Source organism: Oratosquilla oratoria, chromosome 11 (genome assembly GCF_046742065.1).
Source record: "Oratosquilla oratoria isolate Oo_2021 chromosome 11, ASM4674206v1, whole genome shotgun sequence".
Taxonomy (NCBI): domain Eukaryota; kingdom Metazoa; phylum Arthropoda; class Malacostraca; order Stomatopoda; family Squillidae; genus Oratosquilla; species Oratosquilla oratoria.
Window position 1 is genome coordinate 23,138,610 of NC_134787.1, and position 24,076 is coordinate 23,162,685.

At 39.9% G+C, this 24,076-nt stretch overlaps 2 protein-coding genes across 5 annotated transcripts in view; one reads left to right on the forward strand and one right to left on the reverse strand.

The window, feature by feature from the left end:
• On the forward strand, positions 1-19,064 carry 128up (GTP-binding protein 128up). Its single transcript, XM_076192462.1, has 9 exons — positions 1-140; positions 2,206-2,371; positions 5,201-5,331; positions 10,834-11,013; positions 12,119-12,214; positions 14,142-14,274; positions 15,066-15,195; positions 15,345-15,467; positions 17,274-19,064. Exons 1-9 carry the CDS (start codon positions 102-104, stop codon positions 17,374-17,376), a joined length of 1,101 nt encoding a protein of 366 aa, XP_076048577.1. The 5' UTR covers positions 1-101; the 3' UTR covers positions 17,377-19,064.
• The window catches only part of LOC143029654 (protein KRI1 homolog), a 23,058-nt gene continuing 16,475 nt past the window's right edge, over positions 17,494-24,076 (reverse strand). For all 4 annotated transcript variants that reach the window (XM_076192456.1, XM_076192455.1, XM_076192458.1 and 1 more), the window contains 3 exons: positions 23,708-23,956; positions 22,214-22,377; positions 17,494-20,623 (listed from right to left, as the gene is read on the reverse strand). In XM_076192456.1, the coding sequence (XP_076048571.1) occupies positions 20,017-20,623; positions 22,214-22,377; positions 23,708-23,956 (1,020 nt within the window). In that variant the 3' untranslated portion in view covers positions 17,494-20,016. The remainder of the gene's footprint in view (positions 20,624-22,213; positions 22,378-23,707; positions 23,957-24,076) is intronic.

Sequence of the window (24,076 nt, forward strand, 5' to 3'; positions counted from 1 at the left end):
TCTCTTCGGTATTGTCGGGGTTCGGAAGTGAGGAGAGACGTGCCTGCTGGATTATTTCAGGCTGTGTAGTTGAAAATACTGTTTCCAGTCTTGAAGTCACCATGAGTATTTTACAGAAAATTGCCGATATTGAGGCGGAGGTAATATTTCGTAATGTGTACTAATATATGTACCTTGGTAAAACATATGTCACAAATTGACGGCGCATGAATTGTATGTTTTCATAATAAAGTGTTCTGTAGACACTAAGACAGTATGAGTATATGAAAACAAATACTTTGTCTTTGGTAAAGCATATGTCGTGTGATACGGCACTTTAATTGTATTAATTTTCATATACTGACTGTATTTTCATACTGTATATAATGACTTTGTATGGGCAGAATTTGAACACAACTTCAGTTTGGGAAAAATTCAAAATTAAAAAAAGCTCACCAATGTGCTTCCTCCTACCTCTACCAATACTTGTCATCATGGATTTTCCTTGTATAATGATTTCTTGAGGCAGGATATGTGTGTGTGGTAATATAATTCAATACCCAGTTTGCAGAAGCATAAGGAATTTGTTTGTGGTTTCTATTCATTTGTTCGATATATATATATTAACCAAGGGCTTCTTCCCGTTTAAAAGGGAGGGAGCCAAGTCTACAGCATGCATTCCACCCATTCCACTTCCATCCACCACCCCTGTGTCCCTCATCCTAGCTCCTTGTGGATGACAGGTCATTTCAGTCCTCTACCCACGGCTAGTGTCAGAAGCAATGCAGGAAGACACAACATATCCACAACTGGGCTGCTTCACTTATATAGCAACCCCCCCTTTTCTGTTCCTTCATAGAGGAAATAGAGAAGATAGGGAGAAATCTGTTTAAGCTGCTTCAAAATACCATCCGTATACAGCCATCCTCCACTCACCTCTAGCTCCCTGCCTTCTCCCTTCCTTGCTCAAGAAATAGTCCCCTTGTTATGACCATGAACACAAACTTTTAAAAATGGTATGCATAAACCGTGTTAATGTGTCTTGTCGGAAACCATGCCATGGAGATGTAGTCAAGGTTGGTTCACATGAATTGCTTGTAGATGGTTATTAGTGTTTTTCTATTGTCTAGAGTCAGTATATTCCTGAAATATTTGAGTAAGTTTGTCTTCTTGTTGATTTTTACTGTCATGTCTTTGATTTGTGGGCAGAAAGTCTTGACTTAAGAGTATCAAATGTGAGGCTTAGAATTTTTGTGTTCTTTTCCCTGTGGAAGAGTTTGAAGTTTTACAAATCTACTACTATTATTTTCTACTAATTCACTTTATGGTGGTTGTCTGGAGTGAGTAATGTTACAGTTGATTTCTACGATGAAGCTTCCATTCTGTTCTTCAGACATGATATTCTTCCGATTTAAATCTGAATTCCAATTTTTTTTTTCCCTGACAATGATCTTGATTTTTGGTCATTAATTCCCGATTGTCATTAATTCCTGATTGTAATAAACGATCCTGTTAAAAAAATATTTTGTTGTGGTTGAATAATTTTTGGTGGATGTGAAATTTTGGGCGATTCATATGTCGGCTGTACCTGTGTGTAAGTGGTTTATTTTATGCTGGCCCGGAAGTGATTCATTTTGTGTAGCATTGCGTGGTGTGGTGTGCATGTGAACATATAGCAAGGTGATGATGGGTAGATTTTAATCTGGCCGAATTATATCGATAGCAACATCAACAGAACAGCTTGCATGCGTTTGTTTACTAGCGATTCAGCCCAGGGACTCAGCCTAGGCCCGCAGCCCCCTGACCCCCACCAGGGGCTCTGCTCCTGGACCCCCAGCCAACGTAGATTTCTTTTTGGTTACCCACTATCATGCCTGTTCTTTTGGATGAGGTACATTGTCTTCATGCTATAATATTAGTTAACAGCCTCTTGTTATTTTTATAGATATGTCTATGATCTATTTGGAAAGTATGTATCTGGGGATCTCATTAAAAGCTTTGTGTGTAGCAACCATATTTATGGTGGGGCTTTTTTTTTTTTTTTTATTGAATCCTTCGAGTAATTATCGCATGATGTTTGTGAACAGTGCTGGTGGATTGGCTTTTCTTGAAGCCATGTTGATTGAGGGAAGTAGGTTAGTTATTTATTTTTTACTGTTCCATTTATGATTTGTCATTATTATAAACTTTGATTGGTCTGAAGTTAAATATTCTGTTGACTTTCAGATGGCCCGCACTCAGAAGAACAAGGCCACCATGGGGCACTTGGGTCTTCTGAAAGCCAAACTGGCAAAGTTACGCCGAGAACTTATAACACCAAAAGGTGGTGGAGCAGCTGCAGGAGAAGGTTTTGATGTAGCAAAGACTGGTGATGCTCGAATTGGCTTTGTTGGTAAGGAATAATTCATATTCAGCATATCCTAATGAACCATTTCATTGCTGTTATCAACTTATACCAATATTTTGGCTTCCAAGTAATTTCATTTTGCTCTCTTTGCAGCAGAGGGGTTAAGCAAGATAAAGACCAAGTAGTTCCTTTTAAAAGTTTGTAGTGCATTTCCAGAATGAAATTGTCTGGCTCTGGGGAACCAAAACATATCAGTGAAGCTTATACAGATACTTAAGTTACAGAATGATTTTTATTTGTGTGGAAATTTGTATACATATGTGCAAGAAACAGGTTGTTCTCCTGGACAGATTTTCTGCAGATTTGTGCATACTAAAAAGTATCTTTAGATCTTGAGTAACTGTATTTCTTGTTTATCCATGTTTGTATGATGATGAAATACAGCAAATGGGAAAGGAAGTGAGCAGCAAACATAGGCAGTAGTACTTAGAATTGTTGTGATGGATCAATGAAAATGGTGATTATTACTTGCATGTGGTGGTCCTGCAAAATTATATATATATATATATATATATATATCTGTGTGTGTGTGCGCGCGCGCTCGCACATGTGTGTGTTTGTTTGTTTGTTTCTTACACCTGACATGAATTGATAACTAGAAACTGCTTCCCCAACTACCACTGTTGATGACATAGAGACAGTTTCATACCAGTGGAGCATGGGCAGTTGTCCAATATTATTTCCTTGAGAAATCTGTAGGAAGGCCATAGTACTGTTGCCAGCCACTCTGTGGCTCAGGTTTTCCACTTAGTGAAGCTTTAGGCAACAATTATTGATTATAACTGATGTAAAAATTCAAAACTAATATTAGTTTAATTTTAGCATGTTTACACAACTAGAAGTTAGGCAGTTTGAGATCATTAGTGGTGCATTTTATGGGCAATTCATTGGGCAAAAATTCAAAATTACTTAACTGTTTCATACTTATTGTACTATATTTTTGGCCTGTTCTACAAATTGGTACATGATTGTGATTTGCATGGGGTGGAAAACCTGTCTATATACCAAGGGCTTTTTCCCCCTTACAAGGGAGGTAGCCAAGTCAAAAGACAATATCTACTCCCATCCACCACCCCTTCCTCCCTTTCATCTTAGCTCCTCATGGATATTAGATTATCCATGTATCCTGCCCACTGCTCTGGGTCAGAATCATTGCAGCAAAACTCAGCACTTCCACAGCAAAGCTGCTTTACGTAATCAGTGACTCCCCCCCCCCGCCCTTCATCCCTTCATGCAGAAAAAAATAGAAGACAGGGAGAAGTCCCTTCAGACTGTCAAAATATCATTCATACATACCCACTCCCCACCCCTAACCTCTCCTCCCCCACCCTTTCCCTGAAAATAGTTGAAGTTGGATGCGAAAGAGATCTTTACCCCAGTCCAGGAACAGTGTCAGGCCCTTCAGGGCTGCATCTATAGATGGTGGTGAAGGGGTTGATGGTTTTTGGGATTGAGCAGCTACATTGTCCATCTTGCAGGACCACCACATGCAAGTATCCATCATTGCTCCATATATATATGCATATATGCGTGTGTGAGTGTGTGTGTGTGTGTCTGTCTGTCTGTCTGTCTGTCTGTCTTACCACATTGATTCTGACCTAGGGCAGTGGGTAGGAGAGGGATGATTCTTCATTCACAGGGATGATGATATGGTTTAACGTCGCACACTCCCCCCTATCGGGAAGCTAGGACGGTGCCCCTCACAGAGGGTTTTGTAGCGTGGAATTTAATAAACCATGCCCAAGATAGAAATGAAACAAATGGGTGGGGATAGGTGGATGTCTTGGCAGGCTACCACTCTTATAAGGGGGAAGAAGCCTTTGGTATATATGATGATTCTATGATGGATGCAAGTCTGTATATGAGTGTCCTTTGAGTATGACTACTCACAGTGCAATGTATATGTCATGACAAATAGGAGAGACTGTGGTTTGTTTGCTTGTAAAATATGACATAGGTTTACCTTTAAACTTCAACTATTCCTCTTGTCTGTTCTTTAAATTTTGCCTTACCACTTCCCCCTACAAATCTACTAAAGGTCCTTTCTCCCCTTATAAAGCAGGGTAGCCAAGTCAGAACACACACCCACTTTATTCACGTTAAAACCTATATAATGCTCCTCCCCATCTCAGCATCTCGAGGATGAAAGGTCATCCCTGTCCCCTTCCACACTGCTCAGATCAAGAGTATTGCAGTAAGGCATAGTGCAGAGCCCAATAACTGGAGGAAATTTACTCCCACATGATGGTAACTCCTGTCTTCATCCACTCGAAAAAATTATGGAGCGGATGAGAACATCCCTTTGGACCATGACATTCTTTCATCCATTCCCTGGCTCTCTCCATTCACTTGTATCATTTGCACACTCTCTTTCCTGCTCCATAGACATTCCTCGTGCATCCAAGGCTCTCTTCACCCCATACATCTACCTCATTCTTGGTCTTCCTCTCAAGTTTACTTCATCAATTTCTACTTTCCACATTATTTTTGCTAATCTTTCTTCACTTGTTCTTTCGATTTCCCAAAGCAGCTTCAACACCCATTAATTTGCCCTGTCCAGCAGCCATTTCTTACTCCATTCTTGTAACACTTCATATTTTTTTTTCAAACATTTCATTTCAGAAATGTATTTGTATTTTAAAAAGGGATGAAGGAAATTGTTCCACTCACTATTTTGATTTTATTGTTTGGACAGACCTGCAAATGATGGCTAAATTAGGGACTCCCTTTCATGGGGAGATCTTCCAAAGAAGGAAAAAAGATAAGTGGTCTTGGGTTGTTTCAAACATGATGAATCCTTCTTTTCATTTGTAGGTTTCCCTTCTGTTGGGAAGTCAACACTGCTGAGTAACCTGGCAGGTGTCTACTCGGAGGTTGCTGCATATGAGTTCACAACCCTCACCACAGTCCCTGGATGTATCAAGTACAAGGGAGCAAAAGTTCAGGTTGGTTCCTCTTAATCCTCAACTCAAAGAATGTCTGGTCTGTGGAAAGAGTGAATAAGGAAAGACTAGTAAAGTGAATGTAGAAATCTAAGTGGATGGGGTAAGCATGAAAGCAAGGCAGTAAAAAGTTGTTGTTATGGGGTACAGTTTACCAATGCTCTTTCCTTGTGAACAATTATGGGCCACTGTTGTGCATTACCTTATATTTTGTATGTTGACAGAGAGTGATAAAAGCAGGTGGCCAACCAAGATTTATTGTTCCTATTGTCAGCTCCTGCAAAAAATAAAATAAGTAAATCTTACAATCACCCACTCTCCCATGAGAACATACATGTACAGAACTTTCTACCTTTTAGGTCTATCGTAGTGGAGAGTTGATGGTGGAAATGTGTCTAGAAAGAGAGTTGATGATAGCAAATACAGTGTTTAAGAAGAAAGTCAAGCATAAGTACAAATGGGAGAGGGTGGTAGATAGAGCGTTGATGGATTATGTATTGGTAAATAGGATTATGATAGGAAGAGTTAAGGATGTACATGTGGTAAGGGGAGAGGGTGGGGGAATATCAGATCATTTTTTGGTGGAAGGTAAGTTGAGAGTGGAGGAAGAGGAAAGGGACAAAAGGTAGGGAGGTGCTTAGAGTGAACTCTTTCAATGAAAAGGAAAAGGAGAAGGAGTACAAGAAGAAGCTGAAGGAGGAGTGGGAGGGAGTGAAGGATAGAGTAGAGGTAGGTGTGGAGGAGGAATGGGGATGGTTCAAGGAGGGAGTCACAAAGTGTGCAAGGATGGTGTGTGGAACAAGAAGGACAGGAGGAAATAGAAGGAAGGGTAGTGAATGGTGGGATGAGGAAACAAAGAAGGTTGTAGAAGAGAAGAAGTGAGCTTTCACAGATTGGTTGCAAAATAGGATGAGGGAGTCATATGAGAGGTACAAAGAAAAGAAAAGAGAAGTAAAGCAAAAGGTAAAGGAGGCAAAGAGGAGAGCAGATGTGAAGTGGGGTAAGAGTATGACAGAAAATTTTGTAAGTAATAAAATGATGTTTTGGAAAGAAATTAAGAGAGGAAGAGGAGGCGAGTCAAGTAGAGAAGAAAAGGTAAAATGTGCAGATGGAGAGATGATAATGGAAGAGAAGGCAGTAAGGGGAAGATGGGCAGAATATTTTAGGGAGTTGCTAGATGTGAAGGAGGATAGGGAGGTGAAAGATAGTTGCAGTGGGAAATGCTAAGAAAATGACCATGATGAGTGAGGAAAATGGAGGAGAAATAAGGAAGGATGAAGTGAAGGCAGTTGTTAAGATGATGAAAGCAGGTAAGGCACCTGGTCTAGATGGATGCCATGCAGAATGTCTAAAAAAGGGAGGTACAGTGATGGTGTACTGGTTGGTGAGGTTATTTAATGTTTGCTGGAGAGAGGGTAGAGTGCCGGAGGACTGGAGGAGTGCCTGTATAGCTCCACTTTTCAAGGGAAAAGGGGACAAGTATGAATGTAGTAGTTTCAGAGGGATTAGCTTGTTAAGTGTAGTTGGGAAGGCTTATGGGAGGATCTGGATATAGAGGATTAGGAGAGGAACAGAGGGAGTAATTGGTGAGGAACAGTGTGGATTTAGGACAGGTAGAGGTTGTGTAGATCAGATCTTTGTGGTAAGACAAATATGTGAGAAAGCTATAGGAAAGGGGAAGGATGTTTTTTGGGCTTTTATGGATCTGGAAAAGGCTTATGATAGGGTAGACAGAAAGGCACTGTGGGAGGTTATGCAGATATATGGGATAGGAGGAAAGCTTCTAGGAGCTGTCAAGAGTTTTTTTGAGAGTAGTAGAGTTTGTGTCAGGATTAGAAATGGAGAGAGTGAGTGGTTCGAGATAAAGGTGGGACTTCATCAAGGATGCGTCATGTTGCCCTGGCTGTTCAACTTATACATGGATGGGGTAGTGCGAGAGGTAAATGCAAGGGTAGTGGGTCAGGGATTGGAGATGGTTAAAGAAAATGGAGAAAAGTGGGAGGTGAGCCAGCTGTTGTTTGCGGACGACACTGCGCTTGTGGCAGGATCGGAGGAGGGATTGAGGAAGTTGATGACAGAGTTTGGGAGAGTATGTGATAGAAGAAAGCTAAAGATAAATGTGGGTAAAAGTAAGATGATGAGATGTACAAGGGGTGAAAGTGGCAGTAGTCTGGAAGTGAGCATTAAGGGAGAGCGACTGGAGGAAGTGGATAGTTTTAGATACTTGGGTGCAAATGTGGCAGGAAAACGTGGAGGTAGAATGTAGATTGATAGAAGCGAGTAAATGCCTTGGTGGATTGAAGAGTGTAATGAGGAATAGACATTTGGGAATGGATGCTAAGAGGAGACTGTATGAAGGAGTGATTGTGCCAACAGCACTGTATGGGGCAGAAACATGGAACATAAGAGAGGAGTTTGAATGTGTTTGAGATGAGATATCTGAGAAGTATGATGGGGGTTACTAGGCTAGATATTGTGAGAAATAAGGAGGTGAGGAGAAGAACAGGGGTGAAAATTGAGTTGGGAGATAGGGTTGATGAAAGAGTATTAGGATGGTTTGGACACATGGAAAGAATGAGTGAAGAAAGAATAGTAAAATAGGTATGGAAGGCAGATGTGGAGGGAGTGAACATGAAGGGATGTCCTAGGATGAGGTGGATGGATGGGGTGAAGGGGGCTTTGGTGAAGAGGGGAATGTCTGTTGAGGAAGGACAGGAGAGGACAGAAGATAGGGGTGAATGGAGAATGGTTGTATATGGATGATGATGTGATGCATGGGTAGTATGTGTGAGCAAAATTTGACGCAGCCCGAAGGGATTTCTCCCCGTCTTCTCCTTTTATGCATGGGGGGACGGAGAGGGGGTGTCGCCGATTTAATGAAGCGGCCTTGCTGTGGATGTGCTGTGTCGTGCGACACTGCTTCTGACCCAGGGCAGTGGACAAGGTGCAGGGATGACCCGTCATTCAGGAGGTGATAAGATAAGAGGGAGGGTGGAGGGGATGTGGAGTGTATTCAGGGATGGAATGGGTGGGAATGATTTTATGCCTTTTCCTTTTTGGCTACCTCCCTTGTAAGGGGGAAAAAGCCTAGATATATGTATGTATATACTAAGGGGTTCTTCCTCCTTATAAGGGAGATATCCAGTCAAGGCATGCACCCACTCTCACCCATTTCCCTCTCGTCTTAACATCTTGTGAATGAAGGGTCATCCTTGTCTCCTGTCCACTGCCTGGGTCAGAAGCAATGCAGCAAGACACAGTACATTTACAGCAGGGCTGCTGTGGTGTCCAACGTCCCATTGGGTACCACAAAATAATACAATAAAACCTTATCAATTACCTTTCCCTCCACTACCCTTTTCCTTGTATACATATGGTTGGCTCTCTTCTTAAACACGACTTCTGCATCATCTCTCCACCATAATTCTTACCTGTAACTTTAAAATTCCTTGCTACTCCATCTATGAGCTCATCTACTTCAGCATTGAGGTCCCCAAACACCTCTACATTTACATTTCTCCCAAATCTCTATACACTCATTTAAAGGTCAGATATCAACAGATATACCATTCACTAAAAATCATCGAAAAAGTACTTTTTAAAAGCATACAAATAAAGTTTTTACCTATTACAGAAGAATTTATTCAGAAAATTCAATTTTAATTGCGCCTCGCATACCACTTTTCCGAAGTCTAGATATTCAGAATAACAATATTGTTTGTTTGGCAACTGTGACGTCACGAACGTGGAATTCCCCGAACCTTTCCCGAAGCGCACGGGTGGAATGTTTCGAATAGCAGACGACGCAATGAAATGAAGACAAAACTGTTTTTTGCCAAATTTGATAAGATGTAGATGGTGGAATTATATAGAATACTGTCAGTATTTTTTTTTTATGTACATTAAACTGTAAATACAAAAAGTTATGGAAGTCTTGATATCTGACCTTTAAAGGTCAGATATCAAGACTTCCATAACTTTTTGTATTTACAGTTTAATGTACATAAAAAAACATACTGACAGTATTCTATATAATTCCACCATCTACATCTTATCAAATTTGGCAAAAAACAGTTTTGTCTTCATTTCATTGCGTCGTCTGCTATTCGAAACATTCCACCCGTGCGCTTCGTGAAAGGTTCGGGGAATTCCGCGTTCGTGACGTCACAGTTGCCAAACAAACAATATTGTTATTCTGATTATCTAGACTTCGGAAAAGTGGTATGCGAGGCGCAATTAAAATTGAATTTTCTGAATAAATTCTTCTGTAATAGGTAAAAACTTTATTTGTATGCTTTTAAAAAGTACTTTTTCGAGCAATACGATGATTTTTAGCGAATGGTATATCTGTTGATATCTGACCTTTAAATTGATCCAAAAAGCCTTTCATTCGTGTTCATTTTTCTCACTACCAGGACTGAATATATTCACAAAACCCACATCTCCCATTCCAGTTTTATCTTCACCAACATTATCTTTGAAGGCACCTCCCTCCATTCCACCTCACACTTTCCTGTCCATCACTTACCAGCAGAGCCACTTTTTCTTTCCCCCACTCCACACTCCCAAAATCAAATGTGTCCTACTTGTCAACTTAGTTTCACATAACACTGACACATCTAATTTCCTTCCCTCAAACAAACTACCAATCTCTTCCCTATTATTTTATTCTGCACTACAACCATACACATTTAATGACCCAATTACTAGGGTTCTGGTTGAAGTCCTCCCAAACCCTTGTTTGTTTTGACTTTTTGTAGGAGGAATATGCAAAGAGCAGGATCCTTAGTTCCATCACTGTCCCACTGAATCACCTTTTATGACATGCATTGGCAGAATTCTTCCCCCCCCCCCCACACACCATAGAATGATACAGAAAAAGATAGTCATACATACATATACCCCCTTTCAAGGGAGGTAGCCAAAAAGGGAAAGGCACAAAAACACCCCCACCCATTTCATCCCCAAATACACTCCACACCCCTCCCACCCTCCCTCTCATCTGAGCACCTCCTGGATGACGGGTCATCCCTGCACCTTGCCCACCGCCCCGGGTCAGAAGCAGTGCCGCAAGACACAGCACATCCACAGCAAGGCCGCTTCATTTCATCGGCGACCCCCCCTCAAAAGATAGTCATAGAAATGGTAAAGGACTGTTTCAGGGGAACAGCATAGAGGAGAGACAGCTGTAATACAAAAGTATCATCATTACTGTATAAGTAGAGCTTTTTATCTCTAACATAGATATGTGCCTCCAGATTTAGGGGGGCACCCCATTAGTCCCTAAAGTATTGGCTGCAATACCCTATACTGGGATATATACATATGTATACATATATACATTTGTATATGTGTGACAACAAATGTGATTAAATAGTAATTTGCAATACCTTGTAGAATGAATATTTTTGTAATTGAAAATAGCATTCTTTGATCTGACATCTGTTCATACTTTCCAGTGCTCTTTGAATACTTCTGTTTTCAATGTTTTTTGTTCTTCCTTAGCTTCTAGACTTGCCAGGTATCATTGAGGGAGCCAAAGATGGCAAAGGTCGAGGCAAACAGGTCATTGCTGTTGCAAGAACTTGTTCCCTCATCTTCATTGTTTTAGATGTTCTGAAACCACTTGGTCACAAGAAGCTGATTGAACACGAGTTAGAAGGCTTTGGCATCAGATTAAATAAGGTAAGACAGACCATAGAGTGAGTATTTGTTGTTTCCCAGCATTTCTATCCTTATTCTTGTTCTGCCATAGAGTGTGGGAAGGCAAGAATTTACAAAGTGTCATGAAAGCTGTGTGGAGAAATTAAAGTATGATAGTGGAGTTATTGAAAGGACCATCGCTAGCCACTGTGAGGCTGTGGGTTATCCATTTAGTGAAACCTGAAGTCAATCCATCCATTGCCCCTGGTCTCATGCAGATTAATTGATTGAAGCCTGAAGCATTGCTACTAGTAGTGGAGGTCAACATGACAATAGTTTAAACACTGCCACCAATGTGTTGGGCCAAGGATATGGTTAATTAAACTCTGTGCTACTAAGTCATCTGTAAGGAGCCCCTTACTTGCCTCCTGATAGGGGGAGTTTGCCACATTAAACCAGATCGAATTGAATTATTATTGTTTGCAGTGTGGCTCTGCTGTGGATGTGCTGTGTCTCGCTGCTTTGCTTCTGACCCAGGCAATGGGCAGGAGACAGGGATGACCCTTCATCCACAAGGAGCTAAGAAAAGAAGGAAACAAGGGTGGTGGATGGGAGTGGGTTGCATTCCTTGACTGGCTACCTCCCTAACAAGGGGAAGGAAGCTGTTGGTATATAGGGCGTTGTTACTTGTGGTGAAGGTTGAGGGGATGGTGGTTTGAGTCTTGCCACCGGTGAAGTTGAACCAAGGGCATGATTCATTAAATTCCATGCTACAAAGTCCTCTGTGAGGGGCACCATCCTAGCCTTCCAATAGGGGGGAGTTTGTGACATTAAACCATATCACATAATTATCCCCAACCTCCTCCATTCTGCTATCCTCAAATCCCTCCTGAACCAAGTGTGTGATTCCACCTCATTGATACAATATTGTCCCCAAGGATAGAAATGCTGGTTGTTGCTGATGAAATACTAAATACCCTGGAAATTGAATGGCCATCACCTCAGCCCACAAGTCACTCAATGAAGAGCCCCTGTGTTGTCTGACATTGGTATGGATTTCTTTTTATGATAGTATAAGTGAAATTATTTATATAAATCTTTCCTTGGTATGGTCTACTAGTTTGAACATTCTTCATTCTTCTCCCAGGAACCTCCCCAAATTACTTTCCGTCGTAAGGAGAAGGGAGGAGTCAACTTGCAGTGTCTTGTTCCACAGACAGAACTTGATATGGAAACAGTCAAGGTAAGATAATATATATATATATATATATATATATATATATATATATATATATATATATATATATATATATATATATATATATATATATATATATATATATATATATATATATATATATATTTTTTTTTTTCTTCTTCTTCTTCTTCCCCAAGTAGATGTATCTTTATTGATAAGGTGTCCAGATTGATAAGGGATGTAGATGTCCAAATTTAGATTATCCATCCACATTAGTAAAGGTATATCTGCCTTGACTAACATCATGGTCTGTCCTGTCCTCCTTAGAGTTTTCTGTTGAATGATATGGTTCCACTTCACAAAGGAAAAGGGGACAAATATGAATGTATAACGTGAGAAATTCGCTAGTGGACTGCGACATCAATCGGATAATTTTTATGACCGTCGCATGTAAGACTCGAACCTACCACTCAGGTACTGCCCAGTAGCCTTATGACCTCTGATCAGTAGGTTCAAGTTCTACATGCGACATTCATAAAAATTATCTGATGAATGTATATTTTTAGAGGAATCAATCTTTGAGTGTAGTAGGAAAGGCATATGAGAGGGTGTTATTTCTGAGGATTAGCAGGGGGAACAGGGAGTAATTGAGGAAGAACAGAATAAAATTATGAAAGGTAGTTGTGTGAGCCAAATTTTTGTTGAAAAGCCGATATGTGAGAATTTTTTGCAAAAGATTAATATGTCTTTTGGGCCTTAATGGATCCAAAGAAGGCTTATGATGAGGTTAACAGGAAGGCATTGTGGGAGATGTGGAGGTATGGGATAGAGGTAAAGTTGTTAAGGGCAGTCTAAAACTTTTACGAGTAATAGAGCTTGTATTAGGATTGGAAATGATGAACGAATGGTTTGAGATGAAATGTCTGAGAAGTATGGTAGGGGTTACAAGGTTGGAAAGAGTGTGAATCGAGGTGAGGAGGAGATTGGGGGGTGGTAAAGGAGATGGCAGATGGGGCTGATGAAAGAGTATTGGGATGGTTTGGACACATTGAAAGAATGAGTGAAGAAAGATTAGTAAAAGAGGTGTGGAAGGCAGAGGTGGATGGAGTGAAGTTGAAGGGACAACTGAGGGTGAGATGGATGGCTGGGGTAAAAGGGGCATTTAGTAAGAGGGCAACTGTTGAGCAAGGAAGAGAGAGGGCAGGAGATAGTGGTGAGTGAAGAATGTTGTGTATAGATCATACTGTTTTGCAAGGAAAGGAGGGAGTGGGCAAAGGGGGTTAATGACTGGTAATGTGTGAATGATATTTTGACACAACCCAAGAGGATCTCTCCCCATTTTCTCCTTTTCTGCATGAGGGAATAGAGTGGGGAGGTCGCCAGTTAATGGAAGCAGCCTTGCTGTGGATGTGCTGTGTCTTGCTGTATTGCTTCTGACCTAGGGCAGTGGCAGGATACAGGGATGACCTGTCATCCTTAAGGAGCTAAGATGAGAGCAAAGAAGGGGTGGTGCATGCTTTTTGTTTGCTACCTTCTTTATAAGGGGAAATGTACTCTTTGGTTTATGTAGATATGTTTCCTCTTGCCTATGGTCAGCTGTGTTTGTGTGATGCAAAGTGTTGTTGGGTCAAAGAGTCTTACATGAGATTTTGTATATAACATTTTCTTGAATTCTTCTATGGAAAGGATTTTAGTTTCTGCATTAGATGAGCTGTTGATGTGTAGTACAATCAGTTGATAATGATTGTTGCCTTGTTTTATTGACTGGAAACCCACAGCTTCAAAATGCAGGTAATGGTCCTTGGGCCTTCCCATAGAGCTCTGTGGGAAGAAGCTTTGGGACTGATTTTTGTGTTCTATTAGTGTTGGACTGTTTCCATAACACCAACGGAAAGTAGTAGGTTTTTGATCAGACATTTGATACAACAATTGATCAGTTAAACACTTACTGGAAAACCTTTGTTATTTTCAGGGTATATTGTCAGAATACCGCATCCACAATGCAGATGTGGTTCTTAAGTATGATGCCACAGCTGATGACCTCATTGATGTAATTGAAGGCAATCGTGTCTACATCCCTTGCATCTTCCTGCTCAACAAGATTGGTATGTTATTATTAAATATTTTCTCAAACAGTTTAGAAGAGGGTGCTTAGATCAAATATTTGTTGTAAAACAGGTATGTGAGAAGTATTTGACAAATTGTATATATACTGAGTACTTTGTAGTGTGGAACCATGCCCATGTTTGAACTTGACAGTGCCAGGGTTCAAACTGTCATCACCTTGAATTCCATTACAAGTAGCAATTCTTTTGTGGAGTGTGTTAGATATAGGGAATAGGTGAAAATCTGATAAAGATAGTAAACTTTTTTTCAGAGTGGTTGGACTGTGACAATTAGGGATAAAGAGTGAATGGTTTGAGGTAAATGTAGAACTGCATTAGGGTTGTGATGTCACCGAACTGTTCAGTGTGCATGTGGATGGGGTCCAAGAGTACCAGAGAAAAGTTTGTAGTTGGTAGGAAAGGGTATAGGGATTGACAGATTATGGAGACAGGTGGCAATGAAACTTTAAGGCTAGAGTATAGAGCTTTATTTAGAACCAGACATTACTATCACATGGACCTTCTTCAATGGACTCAGTAGAAGGCCCAAGGAATTAAGATGTCTGGTTATGAATAAAAATCCATACTCTAGTCTTAAAGTTTCATTGCCTCCTTGTCTCCATAATCTGATTGGGAGATGATTATCTATTTTAAACACTTTAATTTAACATGCCTCCCATCCCACCACCTTGTGTTTGAAGGGTCATGCCATTTGAAGTTTGTATTAGATTTTTGTAGTAGGTGTTGTATCGAGGTGAAAGTGGATTGAATATTACGGTATTTTCATACAGATCAGATCAGCATTGAAGAGCTGGACATCATCTATCGCATTCCCCATTGTGTTCCCATCTCAGCACATCACAAGTGGAACTTTGATGACTTACTAGACAAGATGTGGGATTATTTAAAACTCATCAGAATGTAAGAAACCCAAACAGTTTTCTGCTATATTTCTATACTTCTTTAACTTTTAGTAATTATTCTTTTCTTGTATGCATGATGTGATCTGGACCTGTGAAAAGTTGAAAGGAGAAAGGATTGAACCAAGATGCCTATTGTTCTTTCCATAGCTACACAAAGCCCAAGGGACAACTGCCTGACTACAGTGCTCCAGTCGTTCTGCAATCAGAGAAGAATTCTCTTGAAGACTTCTGTAACAAGATTCATCGCACCATTATAAGAGAATTCAAATAGTAAGTAGAGCAACTCCTTTTCCCAGGGTCTGTCTCAACTGAGAATTATCTACCATTAGAACAAAATCTTTGAGTATCAAGTCATAACAGTTAGTTTGTGACTCACTTTTGGAGTAGATTGGATAAATTTTACCGTACTGGAATGGTAATAATACTTGCATATACCAAAGACTTTTTCCCTCATACAAGGGAGGTAGCCATAAAAACAAAGGCATAAAATCCACTCCCACCCATTCCATCCTCACATACTCCACTCCCATTCACCACCCTCCCTTCCTCTTTTAATTTCTTTCCAAAACATCTTTTTATAATTTTCAAAAAACATCTTTTTATAACTTTCAAAATTGTCTGTCATACTCTTACCCCATTCCACATCAGCTCTCCTCTTTGCTTCCTTTATCTTATGCTTAACTTCCCTTCTCTTTACTTTGTACCTCTCGTATGATTCCATTGTCCTAATTTGTAGCCAATCAATGAAAGCCTGCTTCCTCATCCCACCACTCACTACCCTTCCTTCTATTTCCTGCCGCCCTCCTTGAACCATCCCCATTCCTCCTCCACTCCTAGTTCTATTCTATCCTTCACTCCTCTCTCAGCTTCTTCTTATACGCCTTCTCCTTTTCTTTCTCATTTAAGCAGTTCACTCTAAGTACCTCCCTACCTTCTGCCCTTTTCCTCTTTCTCCACTCTCAATTTACCTTCCAGAAAATGATCTGATATTCCCCCACTCTCTCCCCTTAGAACATGTACATCCTTAACTCTTCCTACCATACTCCTGGTCACCACTATATAGTCCAATAACGCTCTATCTGCCACCCTCTTCCATGTGTACTTATGTTTGCCTTTCTTCCTAAACACTGTATTTGCTATCAGCTGTCTTTCAAGACACATTTCCACCTTCAATTCTCCAATATGATTGTTACCTCGAACTCCATACTTCCCAATCACTCCATCTATTGGTTCATTTCCTACCCTAGCATTAAGGTCTCCCAATACAACTACATTGACATTTCTCTCAAATCCCTCTATGCACTCATTTAAATCTACCCAAAAAGCTTCCCGTCTCTCTATGCTCTTCTCACTACCAGGCCCATATGCACTTACAAAAACCCACATCTCCCTTCCCAGCTTCACTTTCATCCACATCATCCTTAATGAAACTTTCCACTCCACTACCCGCTTACTTATCTCTCCCTTGTCCCCTCTTCACCCCTGAGAACCTCCCAGCTACACTCCCAAACTCACACTTGCCCCTCTCTTTCAATTTAGTTTCACTCAAAACCAGCACATCCATCTTTCTTCTCACAAACATACTGCCTATCTCTTCCCTTTTACTCTCATCTGTACCACATCCATGCACATTAAAAGACCCAAACCTTTGGGTACTGGTTGGAAAACTCCTAGACCCTCTTATGCCTTGACTTTTTTTAGGAATGTCCCCTTTGGGGCTACAGGTAGCAGGACTCCTAATCCTATCCCCTGTCCTGTTTTTTGTCACTTCTTACAACTCAAGTGGGAAGACTTGGTGGTGGCATTCTTTTCCCCCACCATAGGGTAGGCAAAAAAAGGAAATGAATATTCAGAGAAATGGTAGATACTCACTCTCTGTGAGTATAAAGGAGGGACAGCCGTAGTATAATAAGTGTCATCATTTCTCTATGAACAGTCTTCCTCTATCACAGACAAAATAATGTGTGGCTCTGGTCCGTAGGGGCGCCCCATATAGACCCTAAAGTATCAACTGCATGCTACTTTGCCACAATAACATGCAGCACTTTTCAATTTAATCATGTCTTATTTTTCTAGTGCACTTGTGTGGGGAACATCAGTGAAGCATCAGCCACAGAAGGTGGGCAAGGAGCACTTCCTAAATGATGAAGATGTCGTCCAAATTGTAAAGAAAGTTTAGGTTTATATTGTGATTATGGTAATGATAAAGCAGTGAAATTTTTAATTGTGAGCATATATTTGAGTACGATCATCCTAATATCTTTTCATTCACTCATCATTTTCCTGAGAGCACAAGTTATTTTTTTTTTTAAGAAAGGCTTATATTCCACTCCATGTATAGCACTTCATCATATATCAAGGGTTTTGGAATATGGAATTTAATATTTGTGTCAGAGGTACTTCCCATCTCAATTGCTGTTGTAATAATTAAGCAGCATTACTTCTGATTTTGGCAGTGGACAGAGATGACCCTTCATCCACAAGGAGCTGAGATAAAAGGGAAATGGGTGATGGATGGCAGTAGGATGTGTTGGGGTGGGTGCATTGGGTGTATGCCTCAGGTGGCTACTTGCCTTATAAGGGGAAAGAAACCTATTGTTATAGATATATAAATTAATTTCCAGGCTTTTACCGAGCAGAAATTTTATGAGGGAGTAATTGTTTTGCCAGAAAAGTAGTTGTACTACCCTGTATGGATTTATATCAGTAGTTTGTATATTTTCAGTCCTGATACCCAAGATCCAACCCAAATTAATCAGATACTTCCTGTAATACTGTTCTATCAATATATACCACATCGATCAGAGCCTAAAAGAAACTGCCCCAACAACCCTACCTGGGAAAAAAAAAAAGATGAGATCCGTAAGAAACTATAAGTTAATGCTAAAGCAGAAAACCTGGAAGTGAACCAACAAACAATATATAATCTCTGGAAATACCGAGCAACCAAAGTCCGAAATTAAAAGAAGTAAAACCCAAAACGGACTTAGGGTGCTGAAGCCAAGGGAGTCACCCCCTGAGGATATTGAGGCGTAACTTTAAAGAATACCCAGGTTAGATATAATATTCCAAGGAGTTAATTTTTTTCTTTGTATAGGAACCCCTATAGCTAAATATAATCACCAAAGGATAACTGGGATGCAGGGTAGCCCAGTGGATACCATGTTGAACTCATGACCAGGTGGTCATGAGTTCTATTCGAGGGACCCATTGCGGGCTATGTTGCATTGGTTCCCGACAGCCCAGGCCAGGCAGGGAGGCAACCCAAACATTGGCCTAAAATACTCAGTGACTTACCACAAATGTCGGGCTTTGCCCTACCAGGGGTTTTTCACTTCCCACATTATTGGAGTGGGATGGCGAGTTTTTAAAAAAGATAAGAAGTGCTGCATATAAATTGTATATACATACACCAAAGGCCCTTTTCCATCTCAGCACCTTGGGATGCCAGGAAAACATTCTGCCCAGTAGTTAAAAAAATAAACAATAAATTTGGTAAAGGGGGCCTTACAGCAGAGGAAAAATGTCTGATGATAGCTGGGAAAAGTTTAACTATTGCTGCATGACGAAAAATAGAGCTATACCTGGCAGTGATTCAATTTGTGGAGCTGGACTACATGTGCTTGTGGGTTCATTAAGCCTTAATCTTTGTCAAGAATTATAGAAACCATTTGCTTTGAGATATTCATCAAATGTTTATTAATAAAAGACAAGACTTGAAATTATTTTTTAATCATTTTCTTGCTTGGAGAGTACAAGAACAGATGCTGTACAATCAGAGTTTGAGTTGGCTTGGAACTTAAGTCACATCTACTGGATTGTATCAATTCATTGCTTTTGTTCTAATACAGCCTTGCAAAAACCTAACACAGTCTTATTTACCTTGACTTTTGATGGAAGATGCTGGCATGTTAAGCCTACTGTATTAAAACACCTGGATAGAATTGTGCTTTATAGCCCAAAACCAACACTGCCTTCAGTTTCCTTGATTGGAACCTACAGTCCCACAGTTTCATTAATTACTTGCAAAGTTAGAGCATTTCTATTGCTCTTTAATTTTTAGTTAAAAAGTATTTATGTATTTACTCTGATATAACAATGGAAGAGGGACCGATGATGGGTACTTGCATGTGGTGGTTCTGCATGATGGACAGCAAAGCTGCCCATTTTCAAAACCTGTCAGGAAGTGCAGCCCTGAGGAGACTAGCACTTGGTCTCCAGGTCTGGCCCAAGATATTTATCAACTTCCAACTGTATTTCTTACATGCTGAGAGCTGACAACAAAGTGACTGTTCCCCTCACCCTACCACTTGCAGCAGGTAACATGAAATGCCCCCACACTAACACAGCCCAGGTAACATTCCAAAGTTTCTTTCTAGAGAGATCTGTGGGAGGACCATTTCCAGTCACTGTGGGGCTGCAGTTTTTCTGCATTGAGAAACTTAAGGCAACAATTAATTCTTAATTAACAGTGGAGCAACCTTTATTAATTGTCAATAAAATGTTGCTCTCCCATTTGTACATTTCAATGCTTTGCAGAATTTTATATACAAATATCATAACTCCAAATTATTTAATTTTGCAAACGCAACAATGTGATATTTCCTTTCTTAATCCCTTTGGGACAAGGTTATGCCCTAAATGGAACAAGATTTATAATGTTCTTATTAGCACAAAGGACTTCTTCAAGATGGCCTTCAGCATAATGTCCTGCACAACACTAAATACAATTATTCAGCAATAGCCAGAATGACATTTGTAAAAGGTATCACTGTAGCAAAGGGATTATTGGTAAGGAAAATATTCAGTTATTTACACATCATGAAGTGTCTTTAATCTTTCCATATTTAACTTTGTTTTTAAGCTTTTTCGGATTCAATCCATATGCAAGAGATCTTGCATCACTTATTCCCTGCAGCTCAAGACTGCTTTGGTTTTTGTATTTCTTTTTCTCCTTTGTTTCCTTGAGCTGGACTATTGCCACTTCCCCTTGTTTCTTCTTCTTCTTCTTCTTTTTCTTCTTCTTAGGAGTGAGTTCTTCATCGTTTTGTAGTTCTGTCTCATCCTTTTTAACATCTTCATTTTCATTGTCTGAAGCACAGTTCACCTCTTCCTTAACCCCCTGAGGTATGGACTCAATAGAAGTGACTTCAGTGTTGACATGCAACACCTCCATGGCATCTGCATCACTACCCTGCTGCTTTTTCATCTTTTTCTTTTTCTTTGCAGGAGGCTCCCCACTTGATGTCTCTTGTACATTTTGTTCACCAGTTTCTTGGGTTTCCTTTTCACTTACTGTTCCAACAGGTCCATATTTACTAAGAACTTCTTTCATCATTTCTTCTTTCTGTTGTCTCTTTAATTTCTTTTTCAAATTTTTTCTCCTCTTCTTATCTTCCTCAGCTTCCTGCTGTTCCTCTTGTGTTCTGCAGTTAAATATTAGACAATTATAATACAATAGGGACAAGTCTCATGATAATTTTCTTTTCCAAAAGAACTAAACATGTTAATAAATTCAAACCAATATGCTAAACAATTTCTTGTTAATTCTATATTTTATAAAATGCTTTTACTATGCATACATATGGTAATATATATACAAAGATTACAATCCTTCTACAAGATGAAGTAATTGGGAAGTATGGTGTGCTGGGCAAGAATGAAAGGATAGAGAAAATGTTGAAGACGTTGATAGAGAACTGATGGTTGAATAATGTTAGGGAGGAAAGATATATAAATATACGTGGGCTGGAGGAAGGTTGGTTAAGACAGCATTAATGGATTATGGAGTTCTGTTCACCTCCACTCCTTTCATTGCCACATGCAACCCAATATACTTAAAACTTTCCATATCTTCCAGCCTCTATCTCATTCAAATTAACATCCAACCCACCAACATCATCAATTCTTATTATTACACCTTTTGCCTTCATTTACTTTCACTTTTTTCCTCTCATACACCCTCTCATACTCTGCCATCAACTGTTTCTGTCTCTCCTCAGACTAAGCCACAAGTGTAGTGTCATTCATAAACAACAATTGGCGCACCTTCCACATCCCTCCACTCTCACCCATCAATCTTGCCATCCCATTCACAAACATGTTGAGCAACTATGGCAACATTACACAATCCCGGTGCAGCCTCATCTTCACCTAAAACTATTCACTCTTTCCATTCATGTCTCCCCAACATGTTCTATCACATGGCCCCCTTATGATGGGGGGGTGGACCAGCCAAGGCATACACCCAACCTTCACCCATTTGTTGTCCCTTTTATTTTTCCTTCTTGTGGATGAAAGGTCATCAATATCCCTCACCCACTGCCCAGGTCAGAAGCAATGCAGCAACATGGAGGACCTCCACAGCAGGGCCTAACAGCTAAATTTGGTTTATCCCCATTGCTTCATTACAGTGACTCTCCCCCTCTCATCCACTCAAGAAATTATACAGTAGACAAGAAGAAATCCCATTGGGGAACATTAATTTATCATTCATTCACAACCACTCACACTTGCATTCTCTTGCTCTCTCCCTTCCCTGCTTGAGTGACGTTCCACTTGTACCTAAGCCTCCTTTCACCCTATCCATCTGTCCCATTCTTGGTCTTCCTCTCATTCTATTCACCTCTGCCCTCCATGCTTCTTTTTCACTAATTTTTTCTGCATGCCTAAACCATCCCAATATTTTTCATCAATTTTATCTGCCAGCTCTCTTTCCATCCCCACTGTCCACCTCACCTCCTCTTTTCTCACTCTATCTATTCTCATAACCCCCATCATACTTCTCAAACACTTCACTTTAAACAATTTAGGTTCCTCCTCTCTGCCTCCCTTAAATTTCAAGTCTCTGCCCTATACAAACTACTAATGTAAAAACTTTAGACTACTCTCAACATACCCCCATCTCATACATCCACAATGCACTAGCAACTAAGAGGGAAGACTTAATTTATACAGAAGCCTGGTTCCAATCAAGTATTCATTTCTACATCAAAACAAAAGAAATATGTACTTACTCATTAAACAAACTACCCAAGATTTTCTTCTTGACATGTGGGAGGGAGGCCCGGTGCTGATAGGATTTTTGGTCTCTCTTCTCTTCTTCTTCACTTCGGTCATGTCTTAGTAATTTCTTCAGTGAATACCAGCGGTTCAGTTCAGTATCTCGGGCATTCAGAATCTGCAATTTGTAATAAATATTCAGATCTCTCTTACTGGAGACCCATGGCACCCAGATAACTAGCAACAGCCACTAGATTGGCCCACAAGTTGCTCAAGGAAAAAATAATGTCTGGGTATAGTTAGGGTGGGGAAGTGTAAGTGTTCTGTGTAATGGTTACAACTTGGGCAATTTGTTTCTTTGGCTATGGCTATTCTGTGTTGGTACTGTTTTAGTACAGGATAGTGACCTGAACATAACTGCAAGTATGATTCTTCTACTGGGATGGACTTTTCAATGGAGCTCATGTCTGGAGAGGTTTCATGCAGCAGGAAGTTAGGTGATGTCTTGGAAGTACTTGTTTTGTGATCTGAAAGTGAATGTGTTTTTGTACTTATGTGTTGTGTGGTTTTGTTTGTTGCATTCAGATAATTGAGCTTGTGTGATGTAGAGAGATGAATTGGGTTGAGGGTTCTTGTACAAACTGTGTACCATTTTCTCTATGGAGATACATACATACATAAAGGCTTTGTCCCCCTTACAAGGGAGGTAGCCTTCTATGGAGATGATTTTGGTTTTTGCAAGTAGATGTTCTATTGGGGTGGTTTTGGTGCTGCTAGTTTTTATTATCAGAACTTTGTTTTGTGTAGTTTGTTGAATATCAATGTTTTCTTGATTACTGAGAACCAAGCTGTGGAAGCATAGCTGAGTGTGATTCACCATGGTTTTGGATCACATGTTGGACTCATGACTGACAGCTATTATCTTTCTGGATAAGAGCTCAGAGCTCATATATGCCCAATCCATGGGTAATGCTGACTTTACACACACACTCACACACCTAGCTCCTTGTCCACGAGAGTTGGAGTGCTGACTCACAGTGGAGTGATGCTAATTATTTCAGCCCTAGGCAGGAATTGAACATAGACCACTGGATTAGCAGTTGCGAACAGTACCACAGCTGTCAAGTGTGGTTCTTAAGAACTGACTATGATTAGGGTTTCTTTTTGTTGGCCAAACTTTGATACATTTATTTTCTTGTTAATTCTTACTACTGGATGTTTCTTTGATTCATGGCTCTCTGGAGTGAGCAATGTTACTGTAATGCTGTATCTGGGATGTTCTGGCAGCATTGCTGGGCAAGAAACATGGTACAAATTTCACATAGTTTAGACTAAAAAGATTGAGGTACCTCTTACTATGCCTCACCACCTAATTATACAGATAATAGTATAAAAGTTGAAGAAAACTGAAACAACAAAATAAATACATGAATAAACTAAAATCATAATGATAACAGTAAGTCCATACAATATTAGTTCCACCTTACAATATCACAAATAAATCTCACCTCTTCAGTAGAGAGACCAAAATCATTTTCTTTGACTTTTCTGTACTTAAACCTGCAAGGCATTCCTCCCACTATATCTTCAAAATCAAGCTTGTAATACTCGTCAAAGTATTCATCAAATGTCTTCTCCTGGGGATCAAAAACTGGTTTCTTTCTTTCTAATGCTTGGGCAACTTTGGACCTATGTCTTCTTTTTTTCTTGGAAAATTTCTCCATTACCTCTTGGTTTGGATCATAATCTGCATCCATCTGTAAAAAAAAAAAATAAATAAATAAATAATAATAATATGTATGTATGTGTGTATATATATATATATATATATATATATATATATACACACACACATATATATATATATATATATATAC